The sequence below is a fragment of the Manis pentadactyla genome, chromosome 9 (genome assembly GCF_030020395.1).
Source record: "Manis pentadactyla isolate mManPen7 chromosome 9, mManPen7.hap1, whole genome shotgun sequence".
Classification (NCBI taxonomy): domain Eukaryota; kingdom Metazoa; phylum Chordata; class Mammalia; order Pholidota; family Manidae; genus Manis; species Manis pentadactyla.
The window spans coordinates 83,584,447-83,602,827 of NC_080027.1; the positions used below are offsets into that span (position 1 = coordinate 83,584,447).

The 18,381-nt window shown below is 39.4% G+C and overlaps 1 protein-coding gene across 5 annotated transcripts in view; it reads left to right on the forward strand.

Annotated features, from left to right (window-relative positions):
- The first annotated feature begins 8,365 nt into the window (after positions 1-8,365).
- HSD17B12 (hydroxysteroid 17-beta dehydrogenase 12) overlaps positions 8,366-18,381 on the forward strand; it is a 224,495-nt gene continuing 214,479 nt past the window's right edge. For all 5 annotated transcript variants that reach the window (XM_057507571.1, XM_036891682.2, XM_057507572.1 and 2 more), the window contains exon 1: positions 8,366-8,664. In XM_057507571.1, coding sequence (XP_057363554.1) covers positions 8,505-8,664 — 160 coding nt within the window. In that variant the 5' untranslated portion in view covers positions 8,366-8,504. The remainder of the gene's footprint in view (positions 8,665-18,381) is intronic.

An 18,381-nucleotide genomic window follows, 5' to 3' on the forward strand; every position in this document is an offset into this window, starting at 1 on the left:
ACTTTCCCCCTGCACTTATCTGTTTCTCTGCAGCCCGCACGGCAGCTGCCATTCCCTGCTGCTCTTGCTTTAATGAATTCCTTCTTTACCTACACTCTTCTGACCTGCTTGAGAATTCTTTCAGAGTCAGGAACCCTCCCCTGTCCAGGTTGAGGTTTCTCCTCCTGCTTCACCTAGTGAGCAGGGAGAGACCTCCCCAGATGCAGCTGCCTGGCAATAGAAATTAAAGTAGCTAGAAATTTTAGAGAAAAAAAAATGAGCATGATAGCAAATCCTGAGTCCACTGTTAAAGTAAGCATTCAGGTATACAAATTCTTACCCTGAAATTCTCTTACTTTACTGACCTTAGGTTTGTGTGCATAACCTTCCCAAAGTTTTGTAACTTTTGGCTGCAATGTGCTGTTGACAAACTATTTTTTTACTTTCCATTTAACCTACTTTTAAACTGATTTGTTCACCATCAGACTATTTTTTCTTTTTTTTAGTGAAAAAGTATCTTGGGTAAGGTTGTTGGAATGATTAATAGATTTACCCATGTGTAAGTCTGGGGAAAGAAAATCTCGGGGCAAGATACCTCTAAAAACCAAAATCAGTCAAAGGGAGAAATTAAGTTCAAAACCCATTTATTGCTCACAAACTGCAGTCCCAGGCCATCTTTCTTCTCTACTCAAGCAGCAACCACACCACCTACCCTCTCCCTCACCTCTCAGGTACAGATAAGCCCTCTGTTGCCCAGGTAATTACCCATTGACTGAACTTCTCCACACCTGAGGAAAGATGCAAATGCACTAAAGTCATACTTGTTTCCACCTCTGAACGCCAACTGATATGTAGATGTACTAAAGCCAGGCGAGATATTCTGGAAATATTACAATTTTACCCACAGGCCACCCCTCCAGAAATCTTGCCTTACAATTTGCTTGATCCCCCTCTTCTGACCAATCTAGTAACATGCAATAGCAACAGCAACAAAATCTTGGCAATCCTCAAGCCAGAGGATTCAGCCTATGCAGGTTAAGTAAATGTACTTTACAGCACAATCTCTCACTAAGCACAAAATACATTTCTACACTTGTTTACTCATTCCTAACAATCATGCTAGATTGCTCACAAAACTTTTACCAAACATTAGACAAAGTCAAGCCTCTCTTTAAACATTATTTTCTTGACAACAGCAACCCAATCATAATTCTCAAGCCAGAGGATTCAGCTAGGTTCAAAGTCCCATACAGATTAGTCCAAAGCTCGTCCATTCCAGCCATCACGTGGCAGCTGCATCCAGGACACAAAGACCATAGAAGCAAATAACCGTGATTGTCGGGGGCCAATTTGCTGTTATTACAGTAATACACACAAGGCCAGCTTCCAGGCCTTTTCCCCAAGGTGCCAGAAGAGCCAGCCATTGCCGATCCATGTGTTGAAATGTCCAGGGCCTCGTCCATTTTACTCCTAATTGCTGCACCCATCCTTGCAACACATGTCCAATAAAGTGGGTACCTCGATCGCTCTCAGTAACTGGCGACTGACCATAGGCTGCAGAGAGATCGTCTAGGCCCCTCTTGGTGGTTTGCTGATCTGCACAACATGCAGGGCACTCCTTCCGGGCTTGGCTGACTTCTTCAAAGGTGAAAGACAAGCCCCACCAATGGACCCACATTGTCTTCTGAGGTGTCTGTGCCATGCCACTCTGTGGCCTTTGGGTCCAGTCTCGCATCCACCCTGTGATTGGATAGGAGGTTATTACCTTGGTTGGAGCTGTTCTGGCGCTGGGCTCTGTAGCCAGCAAGGCGTGGTACACAGCAGCCAGTTGCTTCAAGGTGACCCGGACCTCTGCTCCTTTCCATGGTTGTGGCCAGGCTCCGGCTGGCAGCAAGAGCAGCAGCAGTGACAGAAGCAGTAGCCTTAGGCTCAGGCCACAGGCTGGGGTCAGCATGGCCAGCAGCGGTGGTGGCACCTCCACAACCACACGAGTGTAGACACATGTCCCTCGGCGCGAGTGCCACTTCTCCCCATCATATCTTGGGGTGGCCCTCCCAAAGGTCGCACCCATTGTGACAGATTTTGGGTTCACAGGAGTCCTGCAAATACTACGCCAATTGTAAGCCTGGGGAAAGAAAATCCTGGGCAAAATACCTCTAAAAACCAAAATCAGTCAGAGGGAGAAATTAAGTTCAAAACCTGTTTATTGCTCACAAACTGCAGTCCCAGGCTCTTCCTTCTCTGCTCCAGCAGCAACCACATCACCTGCTCTCTCCCTCACCTCTCAGGTACAGATAAGCCCTCAGTTGCCCAGGTAATTACCCATTGATATGGAGATGAACTTCTCCACGCCTGAGGAAAGATGCAAATGCACTAAAGCCATACTTCTTTCCACCTCTGAACGCCTATTGATAAGCAGATGTACTAAAGCCGGGCGAGATATTCTGGAAATATTACAATTTTACCCACACCATGCAATAAAGAAATCCAGTTAATGTGCAATACTGATATGTCAAGATTTCACCAGGTATTTTTTTATGGTAAACGAGTGGGAAAAGAAAGTTTATGGATTATGTTTGTATGATCACAGTTTGCTTCCTAAAAAAACGCATATATGTTGTATATATCATATAGCTTTATATTAACATAAAAAAAGAAATGGCAGAATGAGTTCCAAATTGCCAGCTGTGATTAGTGGGAATAGGAAATAGGGTGGGATAGTTTTTCATTTTATATACTTCTGTGAGTTTTTGAAACTAAAAAATCGAATATTAAAACAATATTTTTAAACACTTGTTTCAAAATGACTGGTTTTAGTTTTATGTGTTTACAGAAGATATCATGGAATGTGAGCTTAAGTTTTCTTAAAGTAGAAAGAGCCCTGGATTATTAGTGCACATGCCTTCGCTCTACCATCAGGCCTCCTGCATGGAGTGATTGTTAGGCAAATTAGTTTTAAACTGTTTGCTTCCTTCTTGGAAATATGGGGGTGCTATTATTGTATTTGAATGGAATAATATAGTGTGAAGTCACTTGGAAAATAATAATGTAATACTACTGAAGTATAATAAATGTTAATGTTTATGTCTTATGGTAATATTGTTTGTTAAAGAAATTAAATATGAAATTGTTTGAAACCACCCATTTTCTAATGCCAAAGATTTCAATTTCTTTTAAACTGATTGGTTATTCATGGCACTGTTTTTTTTTTAAACCCAGAATTAAACACCTTCTCAACAGAACTTAAAGGAGAGAGTAAGTGAAACATTTTGGGCTATGTTAAATGAAGATGAGATAGAAGAAGACAGAACTGTTAAAAATATGTAAGTTTTATTATATCACTAAATAAAGGACTCAGCTCTGTTATAATGGTATTCTTAAAAATTCCTAGCTTTTATGAAATTCCCTAATTATGGAATTTCTTTCATTATATTGACTACTCGATTCAGAGTATCAGATGAAAATCTGATCTGAAACTCCATTTACAGAAATATTGACAATGAATTTAAAATTAAATGGGAACGTTTGTGTACTAATATAAAATATTGTCGATTCACATTTTTTCCATATTAAAGACTATTCTGAACTGTCTTTTAAATAAATGAGACTGAAAATCCAAAGTGGTTGTGTGTGTGTCATTTGTGTAACAATCAAGTATTTCTAGAGACTCTTCTATTCTCCCTTTACCATTTTTTAAATACCACCTTCTCTGAACTAATTATTGATATATAATTTCATAACCACACCTCTTCAGTTGAAATCCCAATTCTGCTATTTTCATTCTGTGTTTTTATAGGAAGTTTACTTAAATGTTTTAAGCCTGTTTCCTCATCTGTAAAATGGTGGTTAAGAGTAGTATCTACCTCACTGAACACTTAATATTTCTCTGACAATCTCTGCTAAATGTTTAAGTAGTATTGTCTCATTTTACAGGTGCAGAATTTGATCACTTAGTAGCATTCCACACAAGACTCACACAAAATCATACAGCTAATAAGAGGTAGAATCAGGATCCACTCCTAGCATTACCTGACACCAAAGCTTTAAGTTTTTTAGTATTGTTTCCTCTTTGGAGGGCTACTGATGGTTTCATGTATTTGTTTAGTGTGGTTCTGCCAGTCCTTAGGAACCCTGGTCTTCATGTTAAATTTTAGCACAGAAAACTTCTGAATGTGAGTAGATCATCATAAAAGGTTCCTGTGCATTAGGGTTTTTAGTGGTTTATAAATTTATCCAGAGAATTGTTGTCCTGTTCCAGAAGTGTGTAACTGTAAGGCTGGAGGCACCGGGGGAAGGGGTGAGCCTGCTGGACATGTTCAGGCATCACCAAATAAGGCCAAGAGACCAACAAGTTCTGGTCTGACAACATTCCAGGGTCTGATCCGACAACATTCCAGAAGTTCCTAACTAGAGCCCTCCCCGGAGCTGGAGGAATGGTGGTACCTTCCCAGTACTTGTCTAGAGACCAATGAGAGACCTCTGCGTACCCTACGCTAGCCAATCCTCACGCCGCTGTAAATCTAGGCTCTGCCCACCCCCAACCTTCCTTAAAAACTTGCTGCCTGCCGTGCTGGGCGCAACTTCTCCAGCCTGCATTTACGTTTACGTAGACTGGTGAATCTCGCCCAGGACTGAGCTCAAATAAACTGCCTGGCCCTTTGTTGCCTCTTGTTGCCTGCTTATTTCGTTTGCAATTTATCTTACAGTAACTATCTGAACCCCAAAGAGCTTAACTCTGGCACATAACATTTCAAATCTGTGAGATCATTATTTTTTTCTTCTCGTCAATAGAGTAGTTAATATTCCTCAATATTCCTGAGGTGATCAGAATAAATGTGTGTTTTTATTTTTATTTTATTAAAAAAAAGTTTTTTTATTAAGGTATTCTTGATATATACTCTTATGAAGGTTTCACATGAAAAAAACAATGTGGTTACTACATTTACCCATATTATTAAGTTCCCACCCATACCCCAATGCAGTCACTGTCCATTGGTGTAGAAAGATGCCAATGTGTCTGTTTTTAATAAAGATTATTCTTGTTAATTGCTTGGGTAGGGTCCAGACTTCATAGAAGAATAGATACCATAATGAGATGGTCTCAATATTCAATATTATTTGAGTTAAAATAATATACTCAATATTAATTCTAATAGCAATGGAAAGTCTGTTTCTATGGTACATGCTCTTATTTATTTAAAAAATTCAAAATCAACAATTATTCTTTTGTTGCCTCTTTAACTTTATGTCAGATAATTGCTGTAGGTGCTACATGCGTATATGTGTATTTTTCAAAACCACAACAAAACTGTTAATGGATATTTGTTGCTCTTTCCTCTGATCTACCCAATCCTACTCTTTGCCAGATTAATTTCTATTTATCCTTAAATACAGCCACTTCCTTAGAAAGACTTTTCAGCTTTCTCCTCTCCCCATTGACGTAGGGTCGTCCCTTTATTATCTTCTTTCTTTAATCCCCATTCTTTCCTTTTTTGTACTTATTACAATTTTTTTTAACATAATGTTTATCATATAATTAGTTGGATGTTTGCTTAATGTCTGTCTTTCCCACTAGATTATTTTCATTATTTAGTCAGCCTTCATTGAATAGGCGTTTATTGCATACTTACTAAGTGTCAGGTTCTCTCAGGTGAAGATAGAGTTGTGAACAAGAAAAGGTCAACTGTCCTCATGAACTTACATTCTATTGGGAATATGGACAAAAACCAAATAATTAAAGTTTGGAAACATTAGGTGTTATAAGGAAAACAAATTAGGGTAAAATTCTAAGGAGTGACCAGGCAAAGAAGAGGAGGCTATTTGGTCTATTTATGTAGAGTGATCAGAGAAAACCATTTGTAGTGAGAAGACATGTCAGCAAAAACCTAAATAATGTAAAGGATTGAGCCCTGGGAATAGAAGGTAAGAGGTTCCAGGGAGAGGGGACAGAAAGTAAAACTGCTTTGAGACCAGAATGAACTTGACTTACTTGAGGAACTGCAAGAAGTGTGGCTGGCATCAAGTGAGCACAGGAGAGGTCGGTGTTAGGACAGGGCAGATAAACTAGTCTTGAATGATTCTTTTTCTTAATGTGATATAAAATTCTTGAAGAGATTTAAGGAGAAGAAATGATATCTAATTTACTTTAAAAAATGAACACTTTTAATGATACCAAAAGCAAAAAAAAAAAAAAAACATGAACACTCTAATTCCTTCATGGAGAACAAAACACAAGTCAGACTTCAGGGAGACCAGTTAGAAGGCTATCACCATATTCCGGGCAAGAAATGCTTGTGATTTGGATTAGGTTGGTAGTAGCAGAAGTGCAAAGATGTGATCAGTGAAGATGTATTTTGGAGGTAGAGTGAACAAGATATGCTGAAGAATTGAATATGGGAATGTAATGGAAAGAAAAGAATAAAGGTTGACTCCTAGGTTTTAGACCTTAGAAAGGGGGTAAATATCCTTTAACGGAGGTGGGCAGAAGAGGGGAAGAAGTATGTGTGTGGTGGGGTACAGCTCGGTTTTTAACGTGAAGTTTGAGATGTTGTTATTATTTTACATCTGAGTGGAGAGGTTGAGTAGGCAGGTGGGGATTACATTTTATATGTATACATTTCTGAGCAGAAGTTGAGACTGGCCAGAAACATTTGGAAGTCCGTTTACAGCTGATATTTAAAACCATGGGACTGGATAAAATTATGTGAGGAAACTGTGTAGAGAAATAAAGAGAGATAGGGTCTGAGACCAAGGGTATTGCATCATTTAGAGGCTAGCAAAGGACTGAGTGTTTCTAGGTTTCAGGCACTGTTCCAGGTCCTAAGGATTCACAACTTGGGGTCCCCAATAACCATAAATTCTAGAGGGTGCCATAGACATACATACAAATGGAACAAAACTATGTATTTTGAGCTTATAATAACGCTTTCCCTCCTTCCACCCTATTCTAAGGAGAATGGGACTGAGTACCTGGAGGACCCTTTGCTGGTGAGCAATGAGTTGGGGCTGTACTACAGGTGTAAATTTTGACAAGAGGGAGATGCTGAGGGAGAGGAGTGGTAGGACTTCAGTTGAGTTGGACAGGCAGTTTCAGCCAAATGTTCAAATTAAATTAAAACAAAATACGGTGCCAGTTCAACTCACATAGCTGAATTCTGCCGGACAATTAGTAGTTTATGAAGAACAGTAACAGTCTTAGACCTAGAGTGGAGAAAGAGTGGGGCATTGGATAGGTTAAAAACGAAATATTTAAAAATTATGACTTTAGCTTCAAGTTAAGCTGTTGACCTTTAGAATTATGACTCTTAAATTCCTGTTTTTAACGCTCAAGTCTTGGATCCGCAGCCCCTACTGTCTAAAACAAAATTTTAGGTATCTTATATAAGCCCAAATCCTTGCCAGAAAAGGAAACAAAAACTCTCGATGGGAGGATGAGAGAGTAAGTGTGAAGCACATTATTGCATTACACAATTTCTTAAACATACCTTGCAGTTTTACTCTTCTGGAACTTTGCTGAAGTAGTTCTTATACCTCTATTTGGCCGCACACTTTTGTGCCCCCTCCTAACTCCACCTCCTCCCCTAACCCCAACAAAAAACGGAAATAAAAAGAACAAAAAAAAAGAAAATCTCTGTCCTTCTTTAAGGCCTAGGTAAAACCTGGGAGTCCCTTCCCCAAACTACTTGGTCATCAAGTTGTGTTCCTATATTTTTCATTCATTTTACCGCTCTTATGCCATCGTGTACTATAGTTATTTGAGTCCATTAAAGTTATTTGCCTTGAACTCTAAGACACTGGGAACTATGTTATTTAATGCTCAGTATGGTAGGGAGGGTTGGCATTGAGAAGGCCCGTGAGTGTACCGGGTGCCAAGGAATGCTGTGGTAAGGCATAGGAACATAAGATGCAAGTCTTTAAACCGGAAAAGTTTATGGAAGCAATGACAGCTATTTAACAATGATACATAAGTGTTTAATAAAGACATGAAAATGACCACGGCTCCACCCCCATTTACTACAATTCTCTCATTCAGTGGTGGCTTCTCTGATTCCATTCTTTCTTCAAATCAGAGCTGAAACCAGGCTGGGTCTAATTGGCCAATCAGAGCTCAGTCTTCCGCAATCGCGAGGACCACCCCCCCCCCCTTCAACCATTGAGAGACCGGGGCGATTTGGTGGAGCGGAAGGTGCCGCCCTCTGGCGGAATCCTGGGGGCTTGGCGACGCGTTGGGCAAGGCTGAATTTTGATTGGCAGATGAGTGATCAGCAGCTTTGTAAAGAAACGCAGTAGAGGGCGTGAAAGGGAGGCCGTGGGTGGGGCAGTGAAACTAAAGTTAGCCAATGGCTACGCTCGGATGGAAAGTAGCTCACCAATAGCGGCACGGATATGGCGGCATGGGCGGGGTTTAGGCCGAAGGCAATGTAGGGGCAGCGTCTGTTTGGTCCTCACTGTCACCGCCAGCGCCTCTTCCGTGATTCATTCATTTGTGTTTTTCATTCACTTCGGTATACCCCCGGTTGAAAGCCATGGAAAGCGCTCTACCTGCTGCCGGCTTCCTGTACTGGGTGGGCGCGGGCACCGTGGCCTACCTGGCCCTGCGCATCTCGTGCTCGCTCTTGACGGCCCTTCGGGTCTGGGGTTTGGGTCACGAGACAGGGGTCGGACCGGGGCTCGGTGAATGGGCAGGTGAGTCGGATCCAGCGCCGCAGTCCCCTTGCTACTGCGGCTGCCCGCAGGGCCTGGGGCCGGGCCTGTCCCGCGCTATTTCCGGGCCCAGCGCTGGGCCTTCCCCTTCCCAGCTCCCTCTTCTTGCTAAGGCTCCTGGGTTCCGGGTACCCGCCTGGCCCTTTAGCCGTCTTCTGGCTTGCCTAGACTTGTAGAGTTTTAAATTATAAATACATTGCTAGCCCAACTTGGCGAATCTAAAGTGTTACTTGGTGCAGGAGAAATCTGGCCTGAACTCCCGGGAGCTTGTATCCTCTAAGCTATTCCGGGTTCGTGGCCCGGAGCCATTCCGGAGCCGTTCAGTCCGCTTTACTTCGCTACTTAGGAGCGTTTTAAAATCAAGTTTTTTTTTTTTTTTACTTGATTAGAATACTAGCCCTGCGCTAAGAATGAAAAGCCTTCTGCCGACCTTTTGCGGTGAGGTTGGAGGAATAGGAATTTCAGAAGTCTTTCTGCACTTTGGAACTTTCCCTCTCCAGTTACTTGGATACACCTGTTTAATGTAATTTACAATAAAAAATCCTCGTTAAACTTCTGTGAAGTCCTGATGAGTAGCAAAACGGTAACTCTTCATGTAGATATCAGAAATACTTTTTGCATAAGGACGTGTAGAAAAAGTATTTACACGAAGAGTGCGCTAAACAAATGGATCTTACTCCATACAGTCGCATGATTTTAAAAATGGTGAGAGGTCAGATTGGAGAAGTTGTGAAAATTGTTTGCAGGGAAGTTTTGTGCTTGCTTTTGCTTCTTTCTTTGTCTTTTTGTTGCTTTTCTTTGTTTTTCATTTCTTTTATTTTTTTTAAACCAAGTGATGTGCTGTGTTCTCTGATGTGATTATTTATTCTGCTGTTTATAACTAATTGTTCACTTAAGGCATTTCGTTGAATTTTAGGGTGGTTAGGGGTTGCTTGCAGACAAGTCTCAAGAAAGGTACACAAATAATGTTATTCCATATTCTTCACTTTATTCATTCAAGAAAATTTGAAGAACTTAGTGGGAAACCTGTGATACATTAATTATTCTTTTTGGGCAGCAACATTAAGAGAAAACATCCAAGGAGGAATGGATATATTTGTAAGAGCTCCATCCATAATGTGAAGTAGCTACTAAATCATACTTATTTTAAAAAGTCATGTTGTTATTTTGATATTCTTTGAAAAAGCAAGTGAAATGCTCAATTTGAATGTGACCAAGATTATAACTTCACAGTTGATTTGCTAGTTCTTGGTTGTTAGATTTGGAAAACTTGCTTGTGGACTTTTGCAATAGTTACACAAGATTCCAGTACCTTAGGAAATAATTTATCAAAATGTTTTGTAATTTGTAAGCAAAGACTAATCTTAATAATTAAAAAGTCTATATAAAATTGACTGTAACAGCTAATAACTCAAATGGTCATCTATATATGAGTCCATTGTAAGAATAAAGTGATATAACATTGTCATTTCATAAGTAATATTTGTACTGAAAAGATTTGGCCCTAGAGGAAGGCTATATGATAAATTAAGGGAAGTGTTTAAAAGATTTAGAAATGAAATTTGAACTAGAACACCGCGACATAGCAGAGATCATAGCATCATAAAGTGAAGTGTTGTCAAGCTTGGTTAACCTGGATTGTTGAAAATTTTTTTTTTCAAATATTTAAGCAAAAGAAATGATGAAGTTTTTGTTCATAACAGTACTTACATGTGGTGGCCTGGATCTTAAAAGAAAATACTTCTTTTATTTCTGCAAAGTCAGGGAACCTTTGAAAAACAAAGAAAGTTAATAGTAGCTTATCTTCAAGAACTTCTTTGTATCAATTGGAGGGGTGAACTGAAATAATTTGAAAAATAAACCAGCAGATCACCCTTGAATAACTATGATTAAATTATGATAAATAGGTAATTTGTTTAACCAAAGTTACGATTTTAGATTGAATTTTTCAATGTAAATAGTACTAACAAGTTTCTTCCCTACAAAATTGCTATCTTAATCCTGTGCAACCTTCTTTGAATAAATGCTAGTAGCAGGCAGTATTAGGGAGGGAGGCATTGCCTACTTTCTAGTATAATGTTCATTTAACATCTTCCTCTCCATCACCAGTTATTCTAAGTATCATAGAGTAATGTGTGTTGAGCTGATAGTACATTTATTCTTGATATTCCTAGGTCTCTTCATGTGAGGGTGTTTAATTTCTCTTTAGATTTGAGAATCTAACTGGCAGGAACTGTGGATTCTCATTTTTTGTCTTTTCCACAGTTAGTGGCTCATTGATCAGATACAAGCTTTTCTAAATTTAAAAACAAAAACTTGGAGCAAAAAAAAAGTCATGGGGATGTAACGTTCAGTATGGCGAATATAGTTATAATACAATGTTGTGTATTTGAAACTTGCTAAGAGAGTAAATCTTAACAGTTCTCATCATGAGAAAAAAAATTCTTTTAACTGTTATGGTGACAGATGTTAATTAGACTTCTTGTGGTGATCACTTCACAACAGATATAAATTCAAAACTACATGTTCCTTTGTCGAGTTAGTTAAGACCATCCATTACTTGGCACATACTCTTTATCTCCATGTCCTAATCAGCGGCTAGACCATCCCTGTTCCCTAGTTCTCACCAGTAACATTCCTCCTCAAGTGAATTACACTGATTTTGCTAGGTCCTGAGCAGACGGGTTTTGCCTGTTTAAAGGGTAAGACACTGCCAGTCATTGTTATGTGATACTCTTAGGAGAACAAAGAGATCCTGTGAAAGTGGAGCTTCAGTTCTAAGGTCACTGTAGCAAGTAACAAAGGTGGTCAGTTTGTACTAAATGACACAATGGTTATTGAAATAAAGAATATAATCTGTAGAATTTGGCTCAGGTATAGATAAATTTTGTGTTTTATTTGAGTAATTAATATCACTAAAGTTCACCTAAAATGATACTGAAGTAAAATGGGGTGGTAGATGGAAAGGCAAGATTATTTTATGACTTTAAACCCAAGACAGCACTCAGAGCTCTTATTTTTCATTCTTATTTTTAGTTTTTAATGGAGAAGCTATTGCTCCAGGCAGCAAAGAATAAAAGATCCTCTAATCAGTTAATGAGTTAGGTTTTTACCAAGTTACTTTATTGAGATATAATTCATATACCATAAAATTTACCCTTTTAAAGTGTACAGTTCAAGTTATCATTATATTCATAGGGTTGTACAACCATCATTACAGTCTAATTGTAGAACGTTTTTATCAAAAGAAACCCTGTACCAATGAGCTATTACTCCCCAACACCCCCCCACCCCTTGAACCCTAGTCAACCACTAAACTACTTTCTGTCTATATGCATTGGTCTATCCTGGACATTTCATATAAATAGAATATACAGTGTAAAGTTTTTTTGTGACTGGCTTCTTTCACTTAGCCCAATGTTAAAGTTTCATCCATGATGTGGCAAGTTTCCGTGCTTCATTTCTTTTTAATGCCGAATAATATTCTATTCTGTGGAGTGAGTTTAGATTCTGTAAAGGTTCTTCACCTCTGCATTTTGCTCTCTGTACGTCTATGTTGGCAAATACCTAAAATTTTTCAGATTTGAATGCTGATGGAAATCATTTGGCTCTGTAGTGTTTCAAAGTTTTCCTAATTCAGTGAACAATAAGGACATATAAAGGTCATGGGGTGGTGGGGTTCCCCTGTAGAAAAGACATTTGTCAAAACTGGCTTTGCTTAGCCAAGATCCAAGAACCCAAGTAGTCTCAAAATCAGGTGTTGTGTGTAATTTCTGCTTTTACATTGGATAACTGCATAGGATTGGTCTAGTTACTTCAAATGGTTGAAGGCTACTTAAGTAACTAGGGCTCACTGAGAGTAGCTCCCATCTTTAACTAGCTTTTGAGGTGGCACATGATTTGAGGAATTTATATGAAATATTAATTATTTAAATTGGCAAACCCAGAAGAAGTATTAGTAACTACCATTTATTGAATGCTTGAAGTGTTCCAGGCTCTTGACATAGATTATCTGTACTCTCTTTTTGAGTTGTGTTACATTATTGCCAGTGTACAGAAGAGGAGACCAAGGCTCAGGTAAATGACTTCCCTTGTCTGTGGTTTCATAGCTAGTGAATTACAGAATCAAGATTTGTAGCCAAGCTGTCCATTCTGCAATATGCACATGCTCTGTGTGTTGGTGATTGGCTTACAGACTGCATGGGTTTTTGGGAGTGGATTCCTTTATACTAGGAACTTTATTGCTTTTTTGATTGAAGGCACTTTCAAATTTGCACATGCTTGGTGTTTCTGGAAGAACTGTAGAATACGTAGCACATTTTAGGATTAAGTAGCCTGGAATTTTCTTCAGATCTGCATTCATGAATCTTGTTGCTGCATAAGAAAACATTGGGAAGGCACTCAGGTGCTTAACAAAGCAAAGGGTTTGACTGTCATTGACATGGCTAGCCTGACCTTGAATGCTATTTTCTGTTTATCACTCTGGCATTCTCAGATGAATTTAATGACACTCTGGAGGTCCAGCTTGGTAAATGTAACATGCACCCTCTAAACATTTGGGAAACTAGTATATCTCTTCTAGTTGGTGAGCTGATGTTGATCACAGTAGTGCCATGTTTTTTGTAAAAGCAGGGCAGGGCAGGTGAAGGAAGGGAGAGAAATAAATGAACTTAGTTAAAAGAGTTCTTGAAGATGTTCGTGTTGTGCTTCTGCTCCAAAAAAAGCTAGTTCATGGGCCTAAATGGAACAAGCTCTCCGGATAGGAGTTAGCAGGGCAATCTTAAAGCGCTGGTTCTAGAGCTGTGTAAGCAGAAGCTGTGTAAGCAGAAGCTGATGCATCTGGAAAATCAGACCTAAAAGCATGCCTTGGTCTTATATGTAAGAAAAACCAGAGAGGAAAGTTTCCTGGAATTAGAAATTCAGCCTCTGTACTCTGAGCTTGAATATCTTTTCTGCCCATCCTCCCATCAGCCTCTATTGTCTTCTGCTCCCCCTTCACCCCTTTTCTTTTCTGTGCAGTATTGTTTCCTATGTAGAGGTCAAACTTGAGACCTTGGAGACTCAACCAAGAATTCTAGCTCCTCTGTTTACTAGCCCTGTAACACTGAGTAAGGTGGTAAACATCCCTAAGTCTCATCTTCCTCATCTGTAAAATGGGGATAATACTGGTGTCTGTTTCTTAGGATTGTTGTGAATGGTGAGTGAGAACACTTAACTCTATGTAAAACATAGTCCAGTGCTTGGCACATAAATGCTTAATAACTTGTTATTAGTAATATTGTTAGCCTTAGTAGCATTATGCACTAATCACTTAAGCTAACTGACAAAATAAGGCTTAGTAAAACATGTTAATTCAATGCAATCCCCATCAAAATACCGACAGCATTCTTCAATGAACTGGAACAAATAGTTCTAAAATTCATATGGAACCACAAAAGACCCCAAATAGCCAAAGCAATCCTGAAATGGAAGAATAAAGCAGGGGGGATTATACTTCCCAACTTCAAGCTCTATTACAAAGCCACAGTAATCAAGACAATTTGGTACTGGGACAAGAACAGACCCATAGACCAATAGAACAGACTATAGAGAGTCCAGATATTAACCCAAGCATATATAGTCAATTAATATATGATAAAGGAGCCATGGACATACAATGGGGAAATGACAGCCTCTTCAACAGATGGTGCTGGCAAAACTGGACAGCTACATGTAAGAAAATGAAACCGGATTACTGTCTAACTCCATACACAAAAGTGAACTTGAAGTGGATCAAAGACCTGAATGTAAGTCATAAAACCATGAAACTCTTAGAAGAAAACATAGGCAAAACTCTCTTGAATATAAGCATGAGCGTATCTTCAAGGGCAAGGGAAACAAAAGCAGAAATGAACAAGTGGGACTATATCAAACTAAAAAGCTTCTGTACAGCAAAGGACACCATCAGTAGAGCAAAAAGGCATTCTACAGTATGGGAGAATATATTCATAAAGGACATATCTGGTAAAGGGTTGACATCCAAAATATATAAAGAGCTCATGTGCATCAACAACCAAAAAGCAAATAACCTGATTAAAAAATGAGCAGAGGATCTGAACAGACACTTCACCAAAGAAAAAATTCAGATGGCCAACAGGCATATGAAAAGATGCTTCACATCGCTAATTATCAGGGAAAGGCAAATTAAAACCACAATGAGATATCAACTCACACCAGTTAGGATGGCCACCATCCAAAAGACAGACAACAAAAAATGCTGGCGAGGATGTGGAGAAAGGGGAACCCTCCTACACTGATGGTGGAATGTAAATTAGTTCAACCATGGAAAGCAATATGGGGGTTCCTCAAAAAACTAAAAATAGAAATACCATTTGACACAGGAATTCCACTCCTAGGAATTTACCCCAAGAATACAGGATCCCAGATTCAAAAAGACATGCACACCCCTATGTTTATTGCAGCAGTATTTACAATAGTCAAGAAATGGAAGCAACCTAAGTGTCCATCAGTAGATGAATGGATAAAGAAGAGGTGGTACATACGCACAATGGAATACTATTCAGCAATAAGAAAGAAACAAATCCTACCATTTGCAACAACATGGTTGGAGCTAGAGGGTATTACACTCAGTGAATTAAGCCAGGCAGAGAAAGACAAATACCAAATGATTACACTCATCTGTGGAGTATAACAACAAAGCAAAAACTGAAAGAACAAAATAGCAACAGACTCGTAGAAGCCAAGAATGGACTAGCGGTTATCAAAGGGAAAGGGACTGGGGAGCATGGGAAGGGAGGAATAAGGGGAATAAGGGGCATTATGATTAGCACACATAACATGGGGAGGGCATGGGGAAGGAAGTATAGCACAGAGAAGAGAAGTAGTGACTCTATATAGCATCTTCCTATGCTGATGGACAGTGACTGTAATGGGATATGTGGTGCGGACCATAATGGAGGGAATCTAGTAACCATAGTGTTTGTTGCTCATGTGATTGTGTATCAATGATACCTTAAAAGAAAAGCATGTTAATATCTGGGTGACTGCATCATCAGAAACTGAGGTTACCATGTTACTACAACTGACCGTGTTGAGCTTCAAAACTCACTTTTTTGTTTTTTTTTGGTTAGTTGAATTGAGGATAATTTATTTCCAGAAAAAAATTGTTGGAAGATTTAGATAATGAGATTTATCAGTTTAAATACACGGGTAAGTGGATTTGAATAGATCAATTACAGTGCTATTAAATGCCACTTCTAGATAAGGATAAGTTAAGAAAAATTTTTTATAGCGTGTCTTTGTTTGGGCTGCTGTAACAAAAATACTATAGACTAGGTGGCTTAAACAACAAGCATTTATTTCTAACAATTTGGGAGGCTGGAAAGTCCAAGATCAAGGTGCTGGCAGATTTGGTGTCTGTTGAGGGCCTGCTTCCTGGCGCTATCCCATCACATGGTGGAAATGGCCAGGGAATTCTCCAGGATCTCTTTTATGAAGGCACCAGTCCCATTCATTATGACCTATTCATCTCTTAAAGACCCCCACCTCCTATTATCATGTTGGGTGTTAGGATTTTAACATAAATTTTGTCTATATCATATGAATTGAGTCTATGTAGCATAGTGGATTCTTTTTTATTTTTTTTATTAAGGCATTATTGATATACACTCTTATGAAGATTTCACACAAAGAACAATGTGGTTACTATATTCACCCATATTATCTATTATCGAGTCCCCCCCACACCCCATTGCAGTCACTGTCCATCAGTGTAGTAAGATGCCACAGAGTCACTATTTGCATTCTCTGTGCTACACTATCTTCCCCATGATCCACCCCCACACCATGTGTGCCAATCATAATACCCCTCAATCCCCTTCTCCCTCCCTCCCCACCCACCCTCCCCCATCCCTCCCCTTTGGTAACTGCTAGCCCCTTCTTGGAGTCGTGCTGTTTTGTTTCTTCAGTCTTGCTTTGTTCTTATACTTCACAAATGAGGGAAATCATTTGGTACTTGTCTTTCTCCGCCTGACTTATTTCACTGAGCATAATATCCTCCAGCTCCATCCGTGTGGTTGCAGATGGTAGGATTTGTTTCTTTCTCATGGCTGAATAGTATTCCATTGTATATATGTATCACCTCTTCTTTATCCATTCATCTACTGATGGACATTTAGGTTGCTTCCATATCTTGGCTATTGCAGATAGTACTGTGGTAAACATAGCAGTGCATATGTCTTTTTGAATCTGAGAACTTGTATTCTTTGGGTAAATTCCTAGGAGTGGAATTCCCAGGTCAAATGGTATTTTTATGTTTAGTTTTTTGGGGAACCTCCATATTGTTTTCCACAGTGGTTGAGCTAGTTTACATTCCCACCAACAGTGTAGGAGGGTTCCCCTTTCTCCACATCCTTGCCAGCATTTGGTGTTCCTAGTCTTTTCGATGTTGGCCATCCTAACTGATGTGAAGTGATATCTCATTGTGGTTTTAATTTGTATTTCCCTGATAATTGGTCATGTGGAGCATTGTTTCACGTGCCTGTTGGCCATCTGAATTTCTTTGGAGAATTGTCTGTTCATATCCTCCACGCATTTTTTAATCAGGTTATTTGCCTTTAGGTTGTTGAGGTGTGTGAGTTCTTTATAAATTTGGGATGTTAACCCCTTGTCAGATACATCATTTACAAATATATTCTCCCATACTGTAGGATGCCTTTTTGTTCTGTTGATGGTGTCCATTGCCGTACAGAAGCTTTTTAGTTTGATGTAGTCCAATGTATTCATTTTTGCTTTTGTTTCCCTTGCTCAAGGCGATGTGTTCAGGATAAAGTTGCTTATGTTTATATTCAGGATATTTTTGCCTATGTTATCTATTAAGAGTTTTATGGTTTCATGACTTACATTCAGGTCTTTGATCCATTTTGAGTTTACTTTTGTGTATGGGGTTAGACAATAGTCCAGTTTCATTCTCTTACATGTAGCTGTCCAGTTTTGCCAACACCAGCTGTTGAAGAGGCTGTCATTTCCCCACTGTATGTCCATGGCTGCTTTATCATATATTTATTGACCATATATGCTTGGGTTTTTATCAGGGCTCCCTAGTCTGTTCCATTGGTCTATGGGTCTATTCTTGTGCCGGTACCAAATTGTCTTGATTACTGTGGCTTTGAAGTAGAGCTTGAAATCGGGGAGCGTAATCCCCCCTGCTTTATTTTTCCTTCTCAGGATTGCTTTGGCTATTTGGGCTTGCACAGTGGATTCTTCATTCTCTTTATCTTCTCATCTTTAGCGAAAAAAAATGTACAATTTGCATCCATGTCTCTAGAATAAATAGGGGTTACATCTGGGAGGCAGGGTGAACAAAACCTTCACTGTGCTTGGCATGGAGTATGATATAACACTATTCATGTGTCCATCCACCTCCAAAAATATTATTGAGTACTCACCATGGACCTTATTGTAGACCAGTGGGATGGCAAACAGAAATCAGATGAACAGACTGCCGTGTTAAATCATAGAAAGAAGAAATACTGGTCCTATAAGAGCTTATGAAGGAAGGTCAGAGAGAGCTGCCCTGGGGAAGAGGACTGAGCTGGGAGCAGGACTTGCTGGTCTCCTGAGGCAGAAAAGAAGGAGACCCTTCTAAAACAAGGAGTAAGTGACTGGAGCCAAGAAAGAGGTGGCATGATGTAAGGTGGG